At 43.8% G+C, this 20,767-nt stretch overlaps 1 protein-coding gene and 1 long non-coding RNA gene across 5 annotated transcripts in view; one reads left to right on the top strand and one right to left on the bottom strand.

The window, feature by feature from the left end:
- Window positions 1-93: 93 nt before the first annotated feature.
- On the bottom strand, window positions 94-17,929 carry LOC147033937 (uncharacterized). Of its 4 annotated transcripts, XR_015056173.1 has the most exons (6): window positions 17,600-17,929; window positions 17,288-17,387; window positions 17,027-17,104; window positions 3,764-3,888; window positions 1,362-1,514; window positions 94-500 (listed from the first exon to the last, which is right to left on the bottom strand). XR_015056173.1 is itself a non-coding variant. In XM_085873638.1 (5 exons), the coding sequence occupies exons 1-4, from the start codon at window positions 17,639-17,641 to the stop codon at window positions 3,806-3,808; spliced, it is 303 nt and encodes a 100-aa protein (XP_085729764.1). In that variant the 5' UTR covers window positions 17,642-17,929; the 3' UTR covers window positions 94-500; window positions 3,764-3,805. The 4 variants fall into 4 exon arrangements, 3 of the variants coding, with proteins under 3 accessions (XP_085729764.1, XP_085729741.1, XP_085729750.1); XM_085873638.1 differs by lacking the exon at window positions 1,362-1,514; XM_085873615.1 differs by lacking the exon at window positions 3,764-3,888.
- The window catches only part of LOC147033936 (uncharacterized), a 14,979-nt gene continuing 12,135 nt past the window's right edge, over window positions 17,924-20,767 (top strand). Inside the window, exon 1 of the long non-coding RNA XR_015056175.1 lies at window positions 17,924-18,073. This is a non-coding gene — a long non-coding RNA (uncharacterized LOC147033936). The remainder of the gene's footprint in view (window positions 18,074-20,767) is intronic.

Here is a 20,767-nt window from a genome sequence, read left to right as displayed (position 1 = left end):
AATGTCTTATCACCCCTTGTAAAAATTGTGACCTTGCTTTTTATCATATTAGCGGATAACACTGAAGGGTTCTACAAGATTATTCCACATACATACACTCTTTTACTTTATTACACATGTTACGGCATATGACACAAGCCTTAGCTGTCCAGTGGATCAGTTTGTGCTCCATCATTGTCACTACAGAGAATAATTTTGCGCCATGTTCTGTGAGAAATTTTCCGGAGAATTTGTGGGACAATTCAATGAAAAGCAAGTCTCACTTCTTGTTTTCAGGTCATCAGTGGGGTTTTTTATATATTTTTTTTGTAATTCTGTTATGTGCAACAATCTCTTGAATGAAGCCCTGAAAGGATTGTTGGCAGAATCGTTGTTGGAAGTCGATGCTCACCTCTTCCATTGTTTTCCCTTTTGTGGACTTGGGTTAGCCCAGACACTGACAACGATCCATTGTTTAATGGTGTAATTGCTTGTATCATCCATTGTTACATTCACGAAATCTGAAAAAAAAAGGAAGCAATTAACATTATGTATACAAAGGCAATGTCAGTTCTTACAAGGGGTGACCAGACATTGTGGCCACTCTATACATTGGGGAGTTTTGAGGGTTGGGGAGTCACAGGTCAAAATTTCCACCATATTTGCATATGCAACTAATAAAGAACCCAACTTGATTATGAAACGACACCTTCATTTTTCAAGGCTGCCAACAATCCATTTAAAAGTACATGTGTTAAAATAAAATTTTCAACCCTTCTCGAATAAAAGTGGACCTATTGAAGATAACTGCATCAACTATCTTTCCATTCCATTCAACCGACAACAATACATTCAGAAATAGGCAAACAGGTTTTGTAATGATTATGAAATCATATGAAACGTTTCTTTGTACCAAGCCAAAATGTTTATAATGGAGCCTAATTGTGTTATTATGAGTGTTAAATTGTACTTTGACCACTTTAATCTGGCTTAAAAGCATGCACAGTGCTTTCCATTACAATGATAAACATCTCATTGTCATGTAAGGTTTTGGAAATCTTTTACATTTATGCATTACCTACATCAGGTAGGTTCATGAAAACCCTTCTTACATAATTCATTGATCTGTGGGAATTAATAATAAAGATACTATAAAAGGTCAAATGGTGAATGAAGGGTTACTCCAATTGAAATTAAGAAAAAATTATTTTGGATTTAATCTATACTATAAGAGAGCTGTGTGTCTGTGTGTGTCACCATTTTTCTCAGAGATAGTCGAACAGATCTTCGTCAAACTTTCAGAGGTTCATCAGTAAGTGTTGGCTTAATGCTAAGGGTGGTGGGCTTGGGATCCCAGGATCCTGAGTTCAAACCCCACTCACTGTTGAATTAATACCAGGTGGGGTTGACTCTGCCTGTCATCCTTCCAAGATTGGCAAAATGAGTGCCAACTTGCTGGTATACTGCGTCGGAGTTGCGATCCATCCAGGATTGTGCCCAATAGCCAAGGAGACTGCTTCGGCAGCACCAACGCTCTGCACAGAGTATGGTCCAAATGAATGGATGGATCAGTAAGTGCCAGGGACTGTTTTGGGCCCAAACAAATTTGAAAAACAAAGTGATTTTTCTTGGGGTTTTTATTTTTATTTTTTTCAAATCGCTCTATCGTGTCTAAGCCTTTGTAGTGATGTGAAAGGTAACATTAAATGATTCCTAACCCCATTCCTTAGTGGGTGGAGGGAAGTGTTTTAGTCCACCACAAAAATGGAAGAAAAAAAAAATCAAAATTTGATTTCTTTAAAATGCCAAAAGGATTAGAGCAGCACCAGGCAATGCCAGGTACCCCTGCTAGGAGGTAACAAACAAAGGAAGTGTGTGGTTTTCTTTCTAATAATTTGAGATGTATGAGTGTAAAATGAAGAATTAGTCTTGCTAGTGAAGGCTGGCGTTGACATGCGTCGACAGGTGGCTGGAGAAATCACTGAAATCAATAGGACCTCGATCGAGGTATGCTAACTGCTGTTGGAAGAAAGGAGAAATTGACGTTGTGAGGATTAATCTTCTTTTGTTCCGATGAAGGGTTCACACCCGAAACGTCAGCTTCTCCTTGCTTCCTACAGTTAGCATACCTCAAGCAATGCGAACGACACCTTCATTTTTCCTGGTGATTACATCCAATGTTCAGGTGTAAAAGGGTAGTTCATTGGTACCACCCCTTAAAAGAGAAATCCATGAGCCAGCCAGGCAGGGCCTTGCACTCTTATTGTGACATCAGCATAATAAATAATTCAGGAAAAATGAATTTGACACTATTCTTTGAGGAATATTTGTCACATCCTGAAGGTGAGGATTGTGTCACTGTTGATATCAAGGCAATACTTACGTGAATGTCCGAACTAGAAATATAAGTGTGCCGAGTGACGGTCACAAATTACCTGTTGTTCAGAACCTGAGGAGAAAGACCCAGCAACAGTGACTCTTAAATACATGTATACATGACCCCGCTTATTTTATTTTTTAATACAAGAAACACCCTCTCTCACCTGGATCAGCTTGAAAAAAAAAAGGAGGGGAGGGGATTCATTTTGTGCTGGTGACTTCCTCCAGTTGGGGGCAGTCAATGTGTGCAGTGCCACGTGCACAGGTGAAAATCGTAAGGGGAAATGGGGAATTTTGTGCCAAAAACCTGACCCTGGTTAACCCCAACAAGTATACAAAATTTGGTGAAGATCAGCCAAGCCGTTTTCAAATCTATAAGAGGACAGACAGACATGCTATAAACAGATACGCATGGAGGTCACGTGGTACATCCTCATTCCATTGCAGATTTATGAAAGTGGTGCCTGGGAGACACTAAACATACAAGAAAAAATCATAAAAACTTCATACAAAGATTTTTGTTTTTTACAAAAGCAATACCAAAACAGTAGATTTCAACACTGTCTGCATTTATTTCTACAAACATAAAGTTATACTTCAGTAAAACTAAGTTAACGATTTATTTTTGTGGTTTTACACACAATTCATGATGATTTGACTGTAACATCTCTGACCTTCTTTGTCTAAATGTGCTCTCTTTGGATTTGTATTGAGCTAACAATGAGAATATAAGAATGCAATAATTTGTTTTTAAATGTTTATAAAGTTATGTGGATTCATTCGTTGAAAAAAAAAAAGTCTGTTCCGTAAGATGTTTCACAACAGTTTTTATCACTTTAATAAACACATCCTGTGCAATAGAATATGCATCGTGCAATAAATCTATTTTCCTAAGGAATACAATTTCCATTTCGTGATATCTGTTTTGTGTGTATTTGAATCAACGACGTCATCGGATCACTTTGGAGAATCTAATCGCATTAGAAACAATTTTCATTGCCGTGACAATAAATCATAAAATAACCATTTGTACTGCTTCCATAATTGAAATATTAAAAGCGATTGTACTTTATACAGCATTGTGCAAGATTTTTGTTAATTGTTTCGCCACATGTTCATGCATTCAGTTCCTGGAACAAATATTTTTGTGATTATGATTAGCATCAAGTCTTACAGTATGACTACTAGTTTATATGAACAGTCCCAATTATTCCCACCATCTTGTGGGAACATTTTTGGCACCAGGCTATCATGAACCGAACTGGCTGGTCAGGCCTAATGTTTGACTGGAGCCGATTTGGGAAAATCAATTTGTAATTTGTTCAGGTGAATGTTCAGGGTGCTGGCATGGTAGTCTTTTGTTGAAGACAACTTGTGCCTCTCAATTAGAAGTGTGCACACTCACCTCTGAGCTCAACTTCACAGTGGGATCTTGAACATCCGCTAACTAATGCCGGCTGACTGATGAACAGTTTAACATATATCCAATGGCCGGAACACAAACTGATGAATCGCCATGCCTGTAAAACACTGGGATGACAGTTGATAGCTGGGTTGAGAATCAAACCCAGGCTAGACAGCTTAGAGGTGAGTGTGTGTACCTCTTGGCTATCCTGCCAGCACTCAACAGCATATATACCTCTATAATCACACAAACATGATTGATTTCATGAAAAATTCTGAAACAATGACTTTTATTTCAATCTAACAGATGCAAGATGCTATGAATATTTTATTTCATTAATTTGTAACACTTTCGCGTTACGAGATATTATTTCGATTTTAAGCCTGGTGTTGGCTTAACAGTGAGGGTGATCTTAGTGATCTTGAGATCAAGCCCCTGTTGGCTGTTTACAATTAACACCAGGTGGCGTTGACTCAACCTGTCATCCTGAGGTCAGCAAAATAAGTACCAGTGGACTGGAAATAGAGGGGACTACTGCATCAGTGGGACAGCTGTAGCCCCAGAAAATGATAGGACCAGCAGCCACAGGCTACCACATGATAGCTGACTTCTATTTTATCTTTCTTCACTTGTTTCCTTATTTTAAGTTTCTCTTTTTTGAGTTCATGTGTTGCATTAACTTGTTGCACTGATTGTGTTTCTTAATTTATCTTACAAACAATATTATTTATTTGTTATTAGCTTCGGTAATTTGTCAGTACAAATGTCAAGTTTCTTGGGGTGCTTGAACTTCTTGCTGTTAAACAGGTACACAAAGGAAACTTTGAAAGCATTCAAACATGAATGATGTTTAATTGTTTATAAATCAAGATGCACAGATATTTTGCATCATATTTCCACAAGCATGTTTTGTTGAGTGTTGTTATGATCTGTGGAGCATTAAGAAACAAAAGTTCTACAAACGAGAAGCTCTCAATAATCTTAAACAAAAAAAAGAATTACAACGAGGAGAATATACAGTATAAATAAATAAAATAATAAAAATTTTAATATTCTCCCAGTAATTATACATACTTATTTGTAAATTGAAAAATATAATGGCATTCAGATATCTTCAAATGTTGTATCTCATTCGTAGAACGACTTGAATACTCCTCGTGTAAAGCTTCACATAAAACATGTACAATGGATGTTGAAATAGTTTAATATACGAGTTCGATACTCAATGTTGTTTTGACACTGTTTTTATTTTTACTTTAAAAAAAAATGGCGTTATATGTGATACCCTGTGGTTCTGGATTAAAATACAAAATCCCACCTGTCTTGGTGTAATAAAAGAATAATCGTCATAACTGTTGGTACCTGTATACTATTTGATAACTCTTAACAATTCAAACTATTGTTCTTTATTTTGGGACATGACTCACTATACTTACACTAGGTCACTATACCCGAGACATGCTGCTTCTGCTCTTCCAACAATGGATTGAGATCATCAATGCCAGACATAAAATCAGAGCCATCTCCCTCGAGATATTGCATGCCTTTGATACAGTCTGGCATCCTGCCCTGCTCACCAAACTCTCTTCCGATGGTATCCAAGGCCATCTCCACTCATGGCTCACAGACTTCCTCTCCTGTTGCAGCCAACAGGTGGAGAACTCCATTAAGGACCACCTGTTGAGAGAGTCCAGGCTGGAGGCTGGAGTTCCTTCCTGTCCAGGCTGGAGTTCCTCAAGGCAGTGTTCTGGGCCTTGTTCTTTTTCTGGTTTTCATCAATGACCTCTCCGACTCTCTGGAAAATCCTCTTTATCTCTTTGCTGATGACTGACTACACCCTCTGACGTACCATCTGTCATCCCTCAGACCGGCAAGCAGCAGACTTTTCACTCATTGTAGATCTGGATAAAATCACAAACTGGTCCAACACGTGGAACATGTCTTTCAACCCTGACAAATCTCACATTCTCACTATGTCTCTCTGGAAGGACCATCTGGAACCCCCCCTCCCCCATCTGTTTTCTAAGCAATTCTCTTGATGAAGTCCTTTCATTCAAGCTTTTAGGGTCTCACTATCTGCCATTATCTTTCCTGGGAAAGCCACATTTCCAAGCTGGCCTCCAAGGTCACGCAAAGTCCTTCCTCGGCATACCTGAGCTCCTGACCACATGCAAAGCTTTCATCCACAGCCTGATGGAGTACTGCTCTCCCCTCTGGGCTGGTGCTCCTGTCTCTCACCTTTCTCGGCTTCACGCTGTAGAAACCAAGGCATTTGGGATCATTGGTATCTCCCACAATGAGGCTGAGTCTTTGGTCTCTTACTCTCTCACCACCCAAAAATCCCCTTCTGGTAAAACTATCAAAATCACGAATCACTGCTCACCTTCACTCTTTCATTCCTCATTTTTCCTGTGTTTGGAACAAACTCCCACATTCTCTCCAATCCCACTTTTCCCTCCAGGTCTTCAATACAGCTGTTCACCACCACCTCTTATCTTCCCCCATCCAAAAAAATGATCTTTTCTACCCCCCCCCCGCTAATCCACCCCAAACCCACCTCCTTCAAATTCCCTACTTTCCTTCCTGAAATTTCCTGTTGTATAAGGACCTGAAAGTCCCTGTAGTGTCCATCTAGTTTAACCTGTGTGCCTCGCCCCATCCCTCTCCATTCCAGAGATCTCCTCACATCTCTGTTCCACACTGTTTTTTCCTTCCATCTCCCCCACCTCCTGTCTCCTGCTCCCGTTGTTGAACATTATGTGTGTTTGCTCTCATATGAGCTTCAACAGTGTCTGCAAAAAAAAAATAAAAAGTTTTGCATTCCCACGAAAAATATTGTTATACAGACCTATTCATTTATTACGTACACAAAATGAGGAATCTCTATCTCCACTGGACCCACACCCCAGGGTCGTCACAAAAGTTGGCAGTGCCCATGGCTGGTGTGCACCTGTGCCATCTCTGTTGTATCAATGCCGAGGAAAATATATAAAGAATAAATAAATTATAACGAGGAGAATATAAAAATTGCAACCCATCTCAGGGATTGGAAATAAGCATACCGAGCATATTGTCCAATATTAAAGTTAGAATCTTGAACCTTGGAGAGGCATGAAATAAATCATTTTACATGGCAGAGAAATTATTCTGATGATTAATATTAATGACGATAATTAGGTTATTTATCCCTCTCGGCCACCATTACCATGAACACCATAACTATTGCGATGAATCCGAATCACCAGAGAGAAAACATGGGAAACTGACACTTGTTGCTGGCAGGTTGTGCAGCAAATGCTGTGATGGTACTGGATTTGTGCCCTGCTGCCTCATCAATTTAGGGGGCTTGATTCAGATATATGTATATCTTCTTCTTCTTTCGGCTGCTCCCATTCGGGGTCGCCACAGCGGATCATCCGTATGATCCGCATAGTGATTTGGCACATGTTTTACGCCGGATGCCCTTCCTGACGCAACCCTGGTCGCCTCTTACGACGCCTCTTTATATATATATATATATATATATATATATATATATATATATATATATATATATATATATATATATATATATATATATATATCTGAATCGGTGGAAAGGTGGCAAGAACGAAGCCATTACTGAAAAAGACTCATCTAAAAGGTTGAATGGAGTTTGAAAACAAAAAATAGCATCCTAATGATACTGCAGTCATGTGAAGAAAAGTTTTGTGGTCAGACAAGACAAAAATTGAATTTTTGGTCTAAATTCAAAGTGTTACGTCTGATGTAGGCCGAACACTACACATCACCCAGTCAACACCATCCCTAATATCGAGCATGGTGGTGGCAGCATCATGTTATGGGTTTGGTTTTCATCAGCAGGGACTGGCAAGCTTGTTAGAATAGAAGGGACAATGGACAGTGCAAAGTACAGGAGAATCCTTGATGAAAACCTGCTCGAGTCAGCCGTATCCGAGAACCTGAAACTGTGTACGAGATTCACATTTCAGTAAGGACTGATCTGAAGCACAAAGCTAAAGCCATACTGGAGTGCATGAATAAAAAGAAAATAAATGTTCTTGAGTTGCCCAGTCAAAGTCCTGACTTGAACCCAATTGAACATTTATGGTGAGAGTTAAAGATTACATTCCATCGAAGATCCCCATCAAAAGTGGCAGAATTAGAGCAATTTTCACGTGAATAATGGACAATAATCACTTCCGGTTCCGGTTTTGAGCAGCGAGAGGTCTCCTTTGGGGCTCCCTGCTGACGTTCTCAAAGCTAAGTGTGGTGAATAGATGGCGGATAGACCTAGCTTGCTACAGTTACGACATTGTTTACCGGCCCGGGAAGGAAAACCCTGCTGCAGATACCTTCTCTCGGGTCTACTGCTCGGCGACAATCAGTCAGGCTTTGCAAGACCTACACGTGTCTCTCTGCCACCCAGGGGTAACCAGAATGGCACATTTCGTGCGCAGACAAAATCTTCCCTATTCTGTTGAAGATATTAAACAAATGAATGCTTCATGCCCTGTTTGTGCTGAACTAAAACCCAGATTCTATGGCGCGGCATCTGGCAGACTGATCAAGGCCACTTCCCCCTTCGAGAGACTAAACATCGACTTCAAAGGGCCCCTGCCGACCGAGACAGACAACAGATACATATTCACCGTTGTTGATGAATATTCAAGGTTCCCTTTCGCATTTCCGTGCTCGGATATGACCTCGGGCACTGTCGTGAGATGTCTCTCTGACCTCTTCACTATGTTTGGGAAACCTTCGTACATACATTCAGACAGAGGGCCGTGTTTCATGTCGGCCGGGCGAAAACAATTCCTACTAGAGCTCGGCATAGCAACTAGTCGAACGACGGGTTACAACCCACAGGGTAACGGGCAGGTGGAACGGTATAACGGGGTTATTTGGAAAGCCGTAACTCTGGCGTTGAAATCAAGAGGACTGGGCCCCGAGCGGTGGGAGGTTGCCCTTCCCGACGCTCTGAATTCCATACGCTCTTTGCTCTGCACGTCCACCAATGCAACTCCTCACGAATGAATGTTTACTCACCAGCGACGTTATGTTGACGGTCAAACGGTGCCCAACTGGCTGATCCATCCCGGAACAGTGTTCATGAAACGCCCGGTACGACAAAGCAAGTATGAACCCCTGGTGGAGGGGGTCGAACTCATTGACACTAATCCAGAGTATGCTCATGTCAGGCTCCCGGATGGCAGGGAGACCACTGTGTCGGTTCGCCATTTGGCTCCCTCAGGTACTCCTCCCGCAGGTACACCACCTTCTGGCACTCCTCCTTCTGACATCCCCTCCCCAGGTGTTCCCCCCCCAGGAACTCCACCGGGCGACGGGGCTGCCGCGTTCCACCCGAGAGCGATCGAGGAGTCATCCCCGGCACAAGTCGAGGCTCACCAAGAGGATCAGAAGCCTCCCTCAAGTGAAACTGCCATTTACTCCTGGAGAGGTCGACGAATAAGGCCCCCTCGACGACTCGATCTGTAAAGGGGATTATCGGCATTCTCGCTGCTCATGCTCCTATATGCTCATTATATCATATATCGATGCTCATTACCATGCTCCTACAACTCAAAATAATCACTGCTTGGCATGTATGCTTCTGTAGATCTATTAGTCCGCGTTGCTTGAAATGTATACTCCTATAGTGCTAAAGCAATCATGGTGCGTAAGTTGGGCCCCTAGTTGCATTTTAAAGGTGGGGAGAATGTGGTGAATTGAGGTGAATTGAGGGACATGACGCGGGATCACATGTTGTGCGTCTCGCGTATAAGGGGAGGTCTCCGCGGCACGGGGTGATTGTCCCCGGGGCATTGCCATTTACATCGGCTGTTCACTTGGTGCTCATTGACTGAAGGTGCTCATTGACTGGTGAGAATGGAGATTATATCGAACTCCGTGCTTACGCGGATTTATTCTGCGGTGATTAATTGCACATGTATACGTTACTGCTTATGTACTCCTAGCTGAACCTGTATTCCCCGGTGTGCCCGTAGAAGCGGCTCCAATCAAATGGAATAAAGCCTAAACTCTGAAGGTTCTTCTCTCGCTCTCATTTCACTAAGTTTCCGGTTGTTATTTGTCCCGTTTTAACTGTTTACTTTTCTCACCTACATGTTACTGTGTGTTGCAAGTTCGGTTTTGTTTCAAAAATCGTGCTATTTTGTGAGTATTTTTGTCGACGTTCTTACCTGTGCTTGAGGCCTAGGCGTAGGCTTGAGGCCAACCAGTTCCACTCGGTGTTCGATGGTTTTTTTTTTGTTTTTTTTTCTCCCCATTACCTTCATTTTCTATCCTCCCCATTACCTTCAATTTTGATCCTCCCCACTTTCCAAACATCCCCCATTCTCCCAACTAATCTCTTTCTTATCTCAAAAATAAAAAATAAAAAAAATTAAAAAAAACCTAAAACAACAACACGCTCACCTTCTCCCGATTCTGCTTCTTCTTCTTCCTCTTAACTTCCTCCTCGTCTTCTTCCTCGATTTTTTTTTTTTTTTTTTTTTTTACACTTCCATGACATAATCTGTTGAACTCTCTCATATATTAATATTAACAAAAAAAAAAAAATATATATATATATATATACATATACATATATACATATATATACCCAACAACAACAACACGCTCACCTTCTCCCGATTCTGCTTCTTCTTCTTCCTCTTAACTTCCTCCTCGTCTTCTTCCTCGATTTTTTTTTCTTTACACTTCCATGACCTAATCTGTTAAACTCTCTCATACATTATTTGTAACAACAAAAACGATCTTATAATGCTTCATCTTCCTCTCTCACACATGTGGTACTCTTTACTGTTTCACAATGCACTACTCTTCTGCTATTTTAACAGACTGCTCTCATTTCGAGTTCTCCTTCATTCCTTGCCTAAAAAATCCAACTATTACAGCGCTTCTTCTCTCCATGCTCTGAATTCGCCTTCATTGCACCCATCAAGAATTGTGTTAAATCGCATATCTGACCTAAAACTTTTAAAAACCACAGTTTGCCATGGATGCTCGCTTTCCATCAACCATTCTTTTTTTCCAAATTCAGTGCCAAATCACCCTCCTCACCCCTCACTCTCACTCTCAAAGCAACCATCCCACTCTTCTCCCTCCAAGCCTCCCTCTCACCTCTCTCAAAAATCCCCCCCTCACCTTTCTCCCACCTTTCATCCCCCTCACTCTTCCTTCTCAAAGTTGCCCCCCCTCTCATCCACCAACCTGCCTCCCTCCACTGCCCTCTCACCTCCATCTCTTCACTCCACCTCCTCAAATCCTCAACTGCCTTCTTCCCCCTCTCTTGTCCCCCCTCTCCCCCAGCACCACAGAGCCTTTTCTCCTCCTCATTCGGCCCCCTCCCCTCGCTGTTCTGCAATACCCCACACTCCTTCAGCAACCCTCCTTACCTGCCCCCTCGTCCCTTGTCCTACCCTCCCCTCCCCCTCCACCTCCTGCACCCAAAGCCTCCTCCCCTTCCTCTTCATTAAAAGTGTGGACCTCAAATATCCGGGGCCTTCGCTCAAACCTTTCAGATCTTTCCATACAGGTTGCCACTGACAAACCAGACATTATCTGCCTAACAGAAACTTTCCTCTCCCAAGACGTGTCTGACTCCCAAGTATCTCTCCCTGGCTACTCCCTCTTACGGTATGACAGACCTGAGCCTCGTCCTGGTGGAGGTGTTGCTCTCTTCATCAAAGACTCTATTCCTCACTCTCCATGCACTGCTCTCACTCCCCCACACCCCCAGGAATACCTCTGGCTTCGGCTTCCCCTCCACTCCCACCTCATGTTTATATGTGTACTGTACCGTCCACCGAACAGTGATGACTCCATCTACACCTCACTATCCGAAAACATGGACCATCTTCTATCTTCTCATCCAAACTCTCTCTTCCTCTTATGTGGTGACTTCAATTGTCATCACGCCAGTTGGCTAGGTGTGGGTACCTCTCTCACCTGCCATGGCACCTCAGCAAAAGCTTTCTGCGACTCATTGGGACTGACTCAATCGGTCAACTTCCCGACCCGGATCTCAACCAATGGTACTCCATCTCTTCTGGATCTGATTTTGACAAATTTCCCTGACAATATCTGCTGCTCTTCCTTCGCTCCAATTGGTTCTTCTGACCACGTCCTTGTCAAAGTGGACATCTTTCTGGATGTTATCAGAGAACCACCTCACCGCCGTCGAGTCTGGCATTTCACTCAAGCCGACTGGCAGGGTCTCCGAGCAGCCATCAAACTTACAGACTGGTCTCCTATCACTACTTTCTCAAACATCAACTCATCCTGGGAATTCTTCCAAAGAAACTTGCTCTCCCTCATGCACAGATTTATCCCCTCTCGTGTTCAGTTGTCTTACCCTTCCTCCCGCCCTTGGTTTACTGAAGCTTGTGGCGAGGCAGTTGTCCTGAAACAACTTGCCTTTGCCTCATGGAAAGCAAACCCAACTGAGGGCAATCTCAGTTCTTTCCACAAAGCTCGGAACAAGTGTGTATCCACCCTCAGGAGAGCCAGAAAACAACATCTTTCTCATCTCAAGTCTGAACTCTCAAACCTCTCTCCCTCCTCAAAATCCTGGTGGCGTTTAATCAAATCTGTTTCTGGTGTATGTTCCCCCTCCATCCCCTCCCTTACCTCAAATGGCCGCACTGCTGATTCCACACGTGATAAAGCTGAATGTCTGAACTCGGTGTTTGCAGCTAAATCTTGTGTCCTAAACCCATCACTATCTCTACCCACTTTACCCAGTCGCACCCAACTGTCCCTGGACTCTGTATCCTTTTCTCCTGACAAGGTGGAGAGCTTGCTTTCAAACCTCGAGTCAGATTCTGCAACCGGTCCAGACGGCATCAGCCCACGTGTCCTCAAAGCCTGCTCTTCTGCTCTTGCTCACCCTCTCTCTGTTCTATTCACCCTCTCATTTGCCCAAGGTCATCTGCCATCTGCTTGGAAATCTGCTAACATCACTGCCCTGCATAAAAAAGGTGCAAAAACAGATCCCTATAACTACAGACCAATCAGCCTTCTCCCAATCATCAGCAAGGTGATGGAATCCATCATCGCCTCAGATATGAAATCCTTCCTCTTCTCCAATGGCTTGATTTCCAATCATCAATTTGGTTTCAGACCAGGTCACTCTACCCTGGATATGCTGCTTCTGCTCTCCCATCAATGGATGGAGGTCCTCAATGCCAGACAGGAAATCCGAGCCGTATCCCTGGACATATCACGTGCTTTTGACACAGTCTGGCACCCTGCCCTACTCACCAAACTCTCTTCCCATGGTATTCAAGGCCATCTCCACTCATGGCTCGCAGATTTCCTCTCCTGTCGCAGTCAACGTGTGGCCCTAAATGGAGTTCTTTCATCCCCTCTTCCTGTGCAGGCTGGAGTTCCTCAAGGTAGCGTTCTGGGCCCTGTTCTTTTTCTGGTTTTCATCAATGATCTCTCGGACTCTCTGGAAAATCCTCTATTTCTCTTTGCCGACGACTCCACCCTCTGCCGTACCATCTGTCATCCCTCAGACCGGCAAGCAGCAGCTTCTTCACTCACTGCAGATCTGGATAAAATCACAAACTGGTCCAACACGTGGAACATGTCTTTCAATCCACACAAATCTCACACTCTCACTATGTCTCTTCGAAAGGACCGTTTACAAAACCCCCCCATCCACTTTCTCAACAATCCTCTGGAAGAAGTCTTTTCTTTCAAGCTTCTAGGTCTCACTATCTGCCATGACCTTTCCTGGGAAAGTCACATTTCCAACCTCGCCTCAAAAGCCAGTCGCCGACTGGGAATCCTCCGTCGTGCTAAGTCCTTCCTCGGCCCTCTTGAGCTCCTGACCACTTACAAAGCTTTTATCCGTAGCCTGATGGAGTACTGCTCTCCCCTCTGGGCTGGTGCTCCTGCCTCCCACCTTTCTCGGCTTCACGCTGTCGAAACCAGGGCATTTAAGATCATCGGCATCTCCCGCAATGAAGCTGAGTCTTTGGGCCTCTCACTCAATCACCGCAGGTTGGTCGGTGGTCTTTCTGTCTTCTACCGACTCCTCTCCAGCCTTGCCCCCCTGCTCTCTCTGCGATTTGTCCCCACCACATTTCCACAGGGCGCTCAAGGTCCGCCAACAACCCCCTTCTGGTAAAACTACCAAAATCACGAATCACTGCTCATCTTCACTCTTTCATTCCTCTTTTTTCCCGCCTTTGGAATAAACTTCCTCACTCTATTCTTTCCCATTCTTCCCTCCAGGCTTTCAAAACAGCTGTTCACCACCACCTCTTATCTTCCCCCATCCAAATCCTCGATCTTTTCTACCCCCGATAATCCACCCAAGCCCACTTCCTTCATTTCTCCTACTTTCCTTCCTGAAAGTCCCTGAAATGTCCATCTTCTCTTCGCCATGTTCCCCGTCCCATCCCCATCCCTCTCCCTTCCACAGTTCACCTAATGTGTCTGTTCCCCACTGTTTTGTCCCTTCCACTCCCGCCCCTCTTGTCTCATGCCTCCTTGCTGTGAGTTGTGTGTTAGCTCTCATACGAGCCTCGACCAAGGTATACAAAAAAAAAAAAAAATTTCACCATCTCAGTGTGCAAACCTGGTGGAGACCGGCACAAAACCACTCATAGCAGCCATTGCTGCAAAAGGTGCTTCCACCAAGCAGACCGAAGGGGCTGAATACTTATACTTGCAACCGCATTCAACAGTTGCACAGTTTAGTTTGATTTAGTTTGATGCGAAGAAGTCGCACGGCAGTTGGTGAGCCTTGCCAAGACAAATATTTGTCTTGCCAGAACTTTGTCAATCGTGACATGGCTGTTCTCCCCAATGCTGACAATCTATTAATTCTTCCTCTGCATTCTCTACTCACTTCAATCCTACATCCCAGGAAGATGAAACTTTGCACTATTTCCTCGTGATCGTCTCCAAATGTGAACACATCGATCTTCTCATTTGAGAAGATTTTAGTGTTTTTTTTTAGGTTTACATCGAGACCGGCTTTTTCGCAATCCTTCTTCACTGTCTGGAGCAGTTTATGTGTCATCAAGGATCGGCTTAAACTTTAAAGTAATTTGAATAAGTGTGGAGTTTGTAAAAAATAAAAGAGAGTGGGTTTTCTGTCACCAGCCTTATGATACTTGTGCTGTGTCTTGCACGCCTCACAAGTGAGAGGACCCAGGTTCAATTCCTGGGCAGAATAAAACCAGGGCAAGTTTCCTTACTCCAAATGCCTGTTTTCCCTGTTGTACCAGGAAGGAAGGAACCTGATTGTTCGTCAATAAGAAGATCAGTTGTGTAGTGTGGTCATGGTTCTGCAAGTGTGGATAAGCAAGTGGTCTGGTCTTCTCAGATGTTCCTTGATACTTACTGTAGTTCGCCATCTCGTAGTGTGATTGCTGTGTGAGCAGCAGGTCCTACTCTTTTAACAAATTCATGCACCCAGGGGTTCAGGTATGACAAGTGAACAGCCATTTTCAATTACAAAAGTCACCCATGATGATTACCTCTCAAATGTAATGCAAGATGCAATGATAGTTCCACCTTACTGTTTATTGGTTCAGGAAAAAAATATTTTCACGAAAAAAATAAATGACCACTATATTCGTTATTGTTGTCTGTCTGTCTGTATGTCTGTCTGTCTGTATGTCTGTCTGTCCCGAACATAGCTCCGTGGGTTTTGATCCGATCCTGATAAAATTTGGTGGGAGGTTTATATCATGATGTAGTTGTGTTTTCCTGAAAATGGGCGTGGTGCGCCCATTATGGTCAGAGCCATGCCCAAAAAACGTGTTTTTAGGGGGTAGCCAATTTCAATTTGCATCTTCTCCTAGGGGGTTTGTGGAATCTGGCAGGGGTTTCGGTATTTGGTTAGCCCAATGGCACCCGCATAGCCCCACATCGCTCGATTTTTCATTTTCGTCCCAAGGTCAAGGTCACAAGGTCACGATAAGACATGTAATACACTTACCTTACAATAAAAGTGAATACCGCTGATGGCAGTAACACTCACAGCCAACAAGTACTGTAGAGTGCTGTTTTTTTTTTCTGTTTTTCATCTGACATCACTCTGGACCAATGTCTCTAACAATTATTTTAAGGGTGAATTGCACCTTAAGTCTCAAATAGACCATATTCAATGGGGCGAGCAGGAACCCTTAGAAAATTGTGAATTTTGACATAAAAAAATTATCTTCTCCGAGGGGTTTGTCGAATCTGGATGGGGTTTCGGTATTTGGTCAGCCCAATAGCACCTGCATAGCCCCACGGAGCTCGATTTTTCATTTTCGTCCCAAGGTCACAAACTTAGAAAATTGCGAATTTTGACATAAAAATCCATCTTCTCCGAAGGCTTTGTCAAATCTGGCAGGGGTTTCGGTATTTGGTTAGCCCAATGGCACCTGCATAGCCCCACAGAGCTCGATTTTTCATTTTCGTCCCAAGGTTAAGGTCACAAGGTCACAAACTTAGAAAATTGCGAATTTTGACATAAAAATCATACGACCGCCCAAACTTTGAGAGCTAGGATGACAATATTTTTTATGCATAATCTTGAGGTCATTCCCCACCTAAAGTCTTGAAACCATTTTGCTCGATCTCAAACACCTTGCCCGTGGCGCACTCTTCAAGTTTGTTTTTACGCTGATTTCATCAAAGTATGGATAATCCGAGGAGTGTGAAATGCCATATAGCCTATATGACGTTATATTGTTCCTGGAATGTTCCAGAGGAAGTTTTGCACCAAAGGTCATAATCCTTGACCTTTGACCTTTAAAGTTCACAAAGGTCAAATTTTCAAATTTGTGGGAATCGAACAGGGTTTTCGACCTTCTTCGACGAACTAACTCCAATAAGCTATAGCACGTATCCTGTGTCCTTATTTTAATGTCCACAATATTGTTTTGTGACCTTTAAAGGTTATGCAAAGGTCAAATTTTTAAAGTTGTTGAACGAAACCGGGTTTTCGACATTTTGCAGCTAATAACCCGTCACGCGTACCACATCATGTTGAACATTTTTATAACTTGGTCAAACATTGTCATATTGTCTCATCCTTGACTTCTGAAACAATCTACATCATCAAATACCGCTCGTAAACCATCGTCGTCTTCAGACTTGTTTCAATTTAAAGTTGTGTGTGCTGATCACATCGTCACCCTCAAATATATTTAGAGTAACATTTCTCATGAAGCAGAAGTCAGATTTTGCTCGGATAACTTTATGAATATACATTTCACAAATAACAACCTGGAAGGTGACTCTCGTTAGTCTGTTCCGCAACGATCACGCTGGTTTTTAAGAAGTACAGTTGTCCACTTCTTGGACCTAGAATGGAGAATGGAAACATTATTTAATATCGTCATTGAATAAAATATAAACTCAAACTTCTGCTGTGAGTAAACTTACAATTACCACTTTAAAACTGGATCTCTTGATTACCTTCCTTGATCATCAACAGCTGTACAGGAAACCAAGCATAGGAAAATTTAACTTTTCAGCCAATCTTACCTGTGCAAATTCCTCTCCCAATGGTCTTGATTACCAAGCGGTGACATATAACCTTTGTGGCATGTGCTGCTGATGGTGATCGTGATAGTGGGGGAAGACACTGAGAAGGAAGGACACGGGGGAGGTTTGCATGAAAGCTCAAAACTGATGAGTGAATTAATCAATACAGGACAGGTAGGAAGTGGGAATATACTTTTGAGGAGTAATTTATATGGAGTTGTAACCAACATCATTTTATCAGAAGGCTCACGCTGAGAGTTCCGGCCTGAATCTTCTGATAGTGTCTCGAGTCTCAACCACAAACAGACTTACCTTCATCGGAGAACTGTATGTACAATCAGCGTGCTGTGGCATAGGTTAATCTTGCACATGGTTGGGGTGAAGGTGGTGGTGGGGGCAGTGATTGCAAATGGGTGAAGGAATGGGAAGAAAGGAGCAAAAAGATGTGTCAGAGAGGGGGATAGTTGGTTGCGAGGTTGTGGGGGCAGCAAAGGGTAGGGAGGAGAGCAGTAAAAGTAGCAAAGAGTTGTGTCAAAGTAAGACAATTCAGTGAAATGTGGAGCAGTGACGTTTTCTAATTGCACAATCTTGGCCAGTATCAATAGATATATCTGCAACTGGCAGTTAGACCTACACTCTGCTAACAAGGAGCGACTGTACTCTTGACACAAAGTGACATCCTCGCCGATCTGATGAAGTGCAAACCCAAGTGTTTATGGTTGGAAGCTTTGATTATAGGTAAAGCTTGCCTTGGAAGGATAATGAAGACTCGCCTTGGAGTTGAAGGTTAGTGCTGATCTGCGTCGGCAGACAGGTACAACGATAGATGTTGATTGGGCGTATAGCTGACCGCCATGGTATGCAGCGAGAAGCTGACGTTTCAGGGTGTCAACTGTCAACCCTTCGTCAGAGCAAAAGTCGGCAAATAATTAATGGCAGAAACATAAGCTTTCCCTTGTTTCCCATGGTGGTTTTCATACTTCGCTCAAGGTCATGTTGATTCCATTGCATGGAAGATCAACTATTTCTTTGTTCGTTCAATATGACGCATATGAGTTTGGTTATGATTTGCTTTCTAAATGAAACTCCTTTGATTATGAGAAGTGCAATCCTTAATTTAGGTTTCCAGATTTGCTTGTGTACCATGTGAGACAGCTATCTCCACAAGAATGCCTGTGGGCCCTGCCTTTGAGACATGTAATACACTTATCTTACAATAAAAGTGAATACTGCTGATAGCGCTGATAGCCAACAAGTACTGTAGAGTGCTGTTTTTTTTCCTTTCTTCGTCTGATATCACTCTGGACCAAAGTCTCTTCCAATTATTTTAAGGGTGAATTGCACTTTATGTCTCAAATAGACCATATTCAAAGGGCTAGCAGGATAGCCAAGGCCCGAGAGGTAAGGGCACTCACCACTCAGCTGTCTCTCCTGCTTTCAAATCGAGACCCAGCTATAAACTGTAACCCTGATGTTTCATGCAGGCTGATGCATTAATGTATGTGACGTCCCTCGGATGGACATTCAATTGGTGTCCTGTCTTGCAGCATTAGTTGATTGACGTTAAAGATCCTACGATGTCCTTCACAAAGAGTAGGCGAGCTATCGCCGGCACCATAAACAAATTCCAAGTTCGTGCTCTAAACCGCAGGGGGCAGTGCATCAGCGGCACAGCCACACCCTCAGCCAATGATGCTACCCCGCAGCCTTGTGCTGCATACGCAATTAAGCAGCAGGGCCCACTCTGGAGGGCAGTCCTCAAGCAAACAGTACTACATTTTGCCATGTGGCTATAAATCATGCATATCATAACCACAGTGTGAATATGTATGGTCAGGTCAGGTATGAGAACATGCGCCGTAACATGCACCGGAGCAGCGAGTCGATCCGTCCACTTTCCACCAGAACTCCAAGGGCCTCCGTCTGACCATCCCCAGGCAGATGCCTGGTCCATCCCCATCTCCTTCAGATGCCGATCAACCTGCTGCAATCACGAGGAACGTGGTCAGCCCATTCGCCTCCTCCACTCACGAGGCTCCCTCGCTGAGAGAATCTGGTGAGCAGGATCAGCATCAGGAAAATGAGCCACATATCCATACAGATGTAGCTGATGCTCACGGACTATGCACTTAACAAATCTCATTTCAGTCTCTCTCAACAACCATTCGTTGGACACAAAGTCCAACCAGCGATAGCCAAGGATTCTCTGAAGAGAACTGGTACCAAAGGAATTAAGTCTCCGTCTCAGATCCCTGGTCAGAGTCCAAGTCTCACATCCATAGAGCAAGACTGGAAGCACCAAGGACCTGAAGACTCAGACTTTCGTCCTCCCGCACAGGTGCCAGCAGCGCCGCACCCCATTATCCAGTGAATCCATGACTCCCCAGGCCCGACCCAGACGTCTATTGACCTCTGACTCACAGCCGGCAGAGACATGAATATCACTGCCAAGGTAAGTAAATTTCTCCGTGACCTCAACATCCTCGCCACAAACAGGTACCGACAGGATAGCAGCATCCAAGATGTCATTGAAACCCTGGATGTTAGTTTTGACCCAGGAAACCTGTAATCCCAGCGGCTCCGACTCCTCATTCAGCACCTCGAGGGCCCCCAAAAGGATATCTAAAGTCTCCGCAAAGATGACTGCATCATCTGCGAAATCAAGGTCAGAGATCTTGACATTCCTTAACGATGCACTGCAGCTTGATCTCTCTGACATCCTCCCTGTAATCCAGTCCACACAAGTGCTGAAATGTGTGGGGGCCAGAACACATCCCTGACGAACTCCAGTAGCAACTAGAAATAAGTCAGAGATGCTACCACCAAATTTCACAGCACTCTCAGTACCAGAGTAGTAGAGAGTACCAGAGAGTAGAGTTCAGACATCAGATCGATCAGTTTTGGTGGCACCCCACGAAGACCAAGAATCCTCCAGAGGACATCCCGATTCACCGAATCGAACGCTTTACAGAGATAAACATAGGCTGCAAACAGCCCCTGCTGAAACTCTCCTGCATTCAGTGAGAACCTAAAGAGCAAGGATACGGTCAATCGTTGACCTCTTTGGTGTAAAGCCTGACTTCTCTGGACTGGACGCTGGTGCTTATTAAGCCGATGGTGGCGAACCCGATCAAGAATTATCTGAGCAAAGACCTTACCCTGCACTGAGAGCAGCGTCACCCCTCGGTAGTTGTTGCAGTCTTGGCGATCACCCTTCCCTTTCCAGAGAGGGACAACAAGGCCCCTCTTCCAGTCAGTTGGGATGATGCCTGTGTTCCAGGCAGAGCACAGAACTGCATGCAACGACACGAGTGCAGCATTTCCACCAGCCTTGAGAAGTTCAGCATGGATGCCACAGTCAACATGATTCAGCATGGTGACTAAACTGGCTTCCCCCAACCTGGTCCTGCTGGTGTAGAGGGTGCAAGGGTGGATCCAGAAGGGGGGTGCAGGGGGTGAGACCCCCCCAGACTTTGCATA

Source organism: Eptatretus burgeri, chromosome 1 (assembly GCF_056783735.1).
Source record: "Eptatretus burgeri isolate ZD-2024b chromosome 1, Ebu_testis_v1, whole genome shotgun sequence".
Taxonomy (NCBI): Eukaryota; Metazoa; Chordata; class Myxini; order Myxiniformes; family Myxinidae; genus Eptatretus; species Eptatretus burgeri.
The sequence above is the reverse complement of the archived record's forward strand: the minus strand, read 5'-3'. Positions and strand labels throughout refer to the sequence as shown.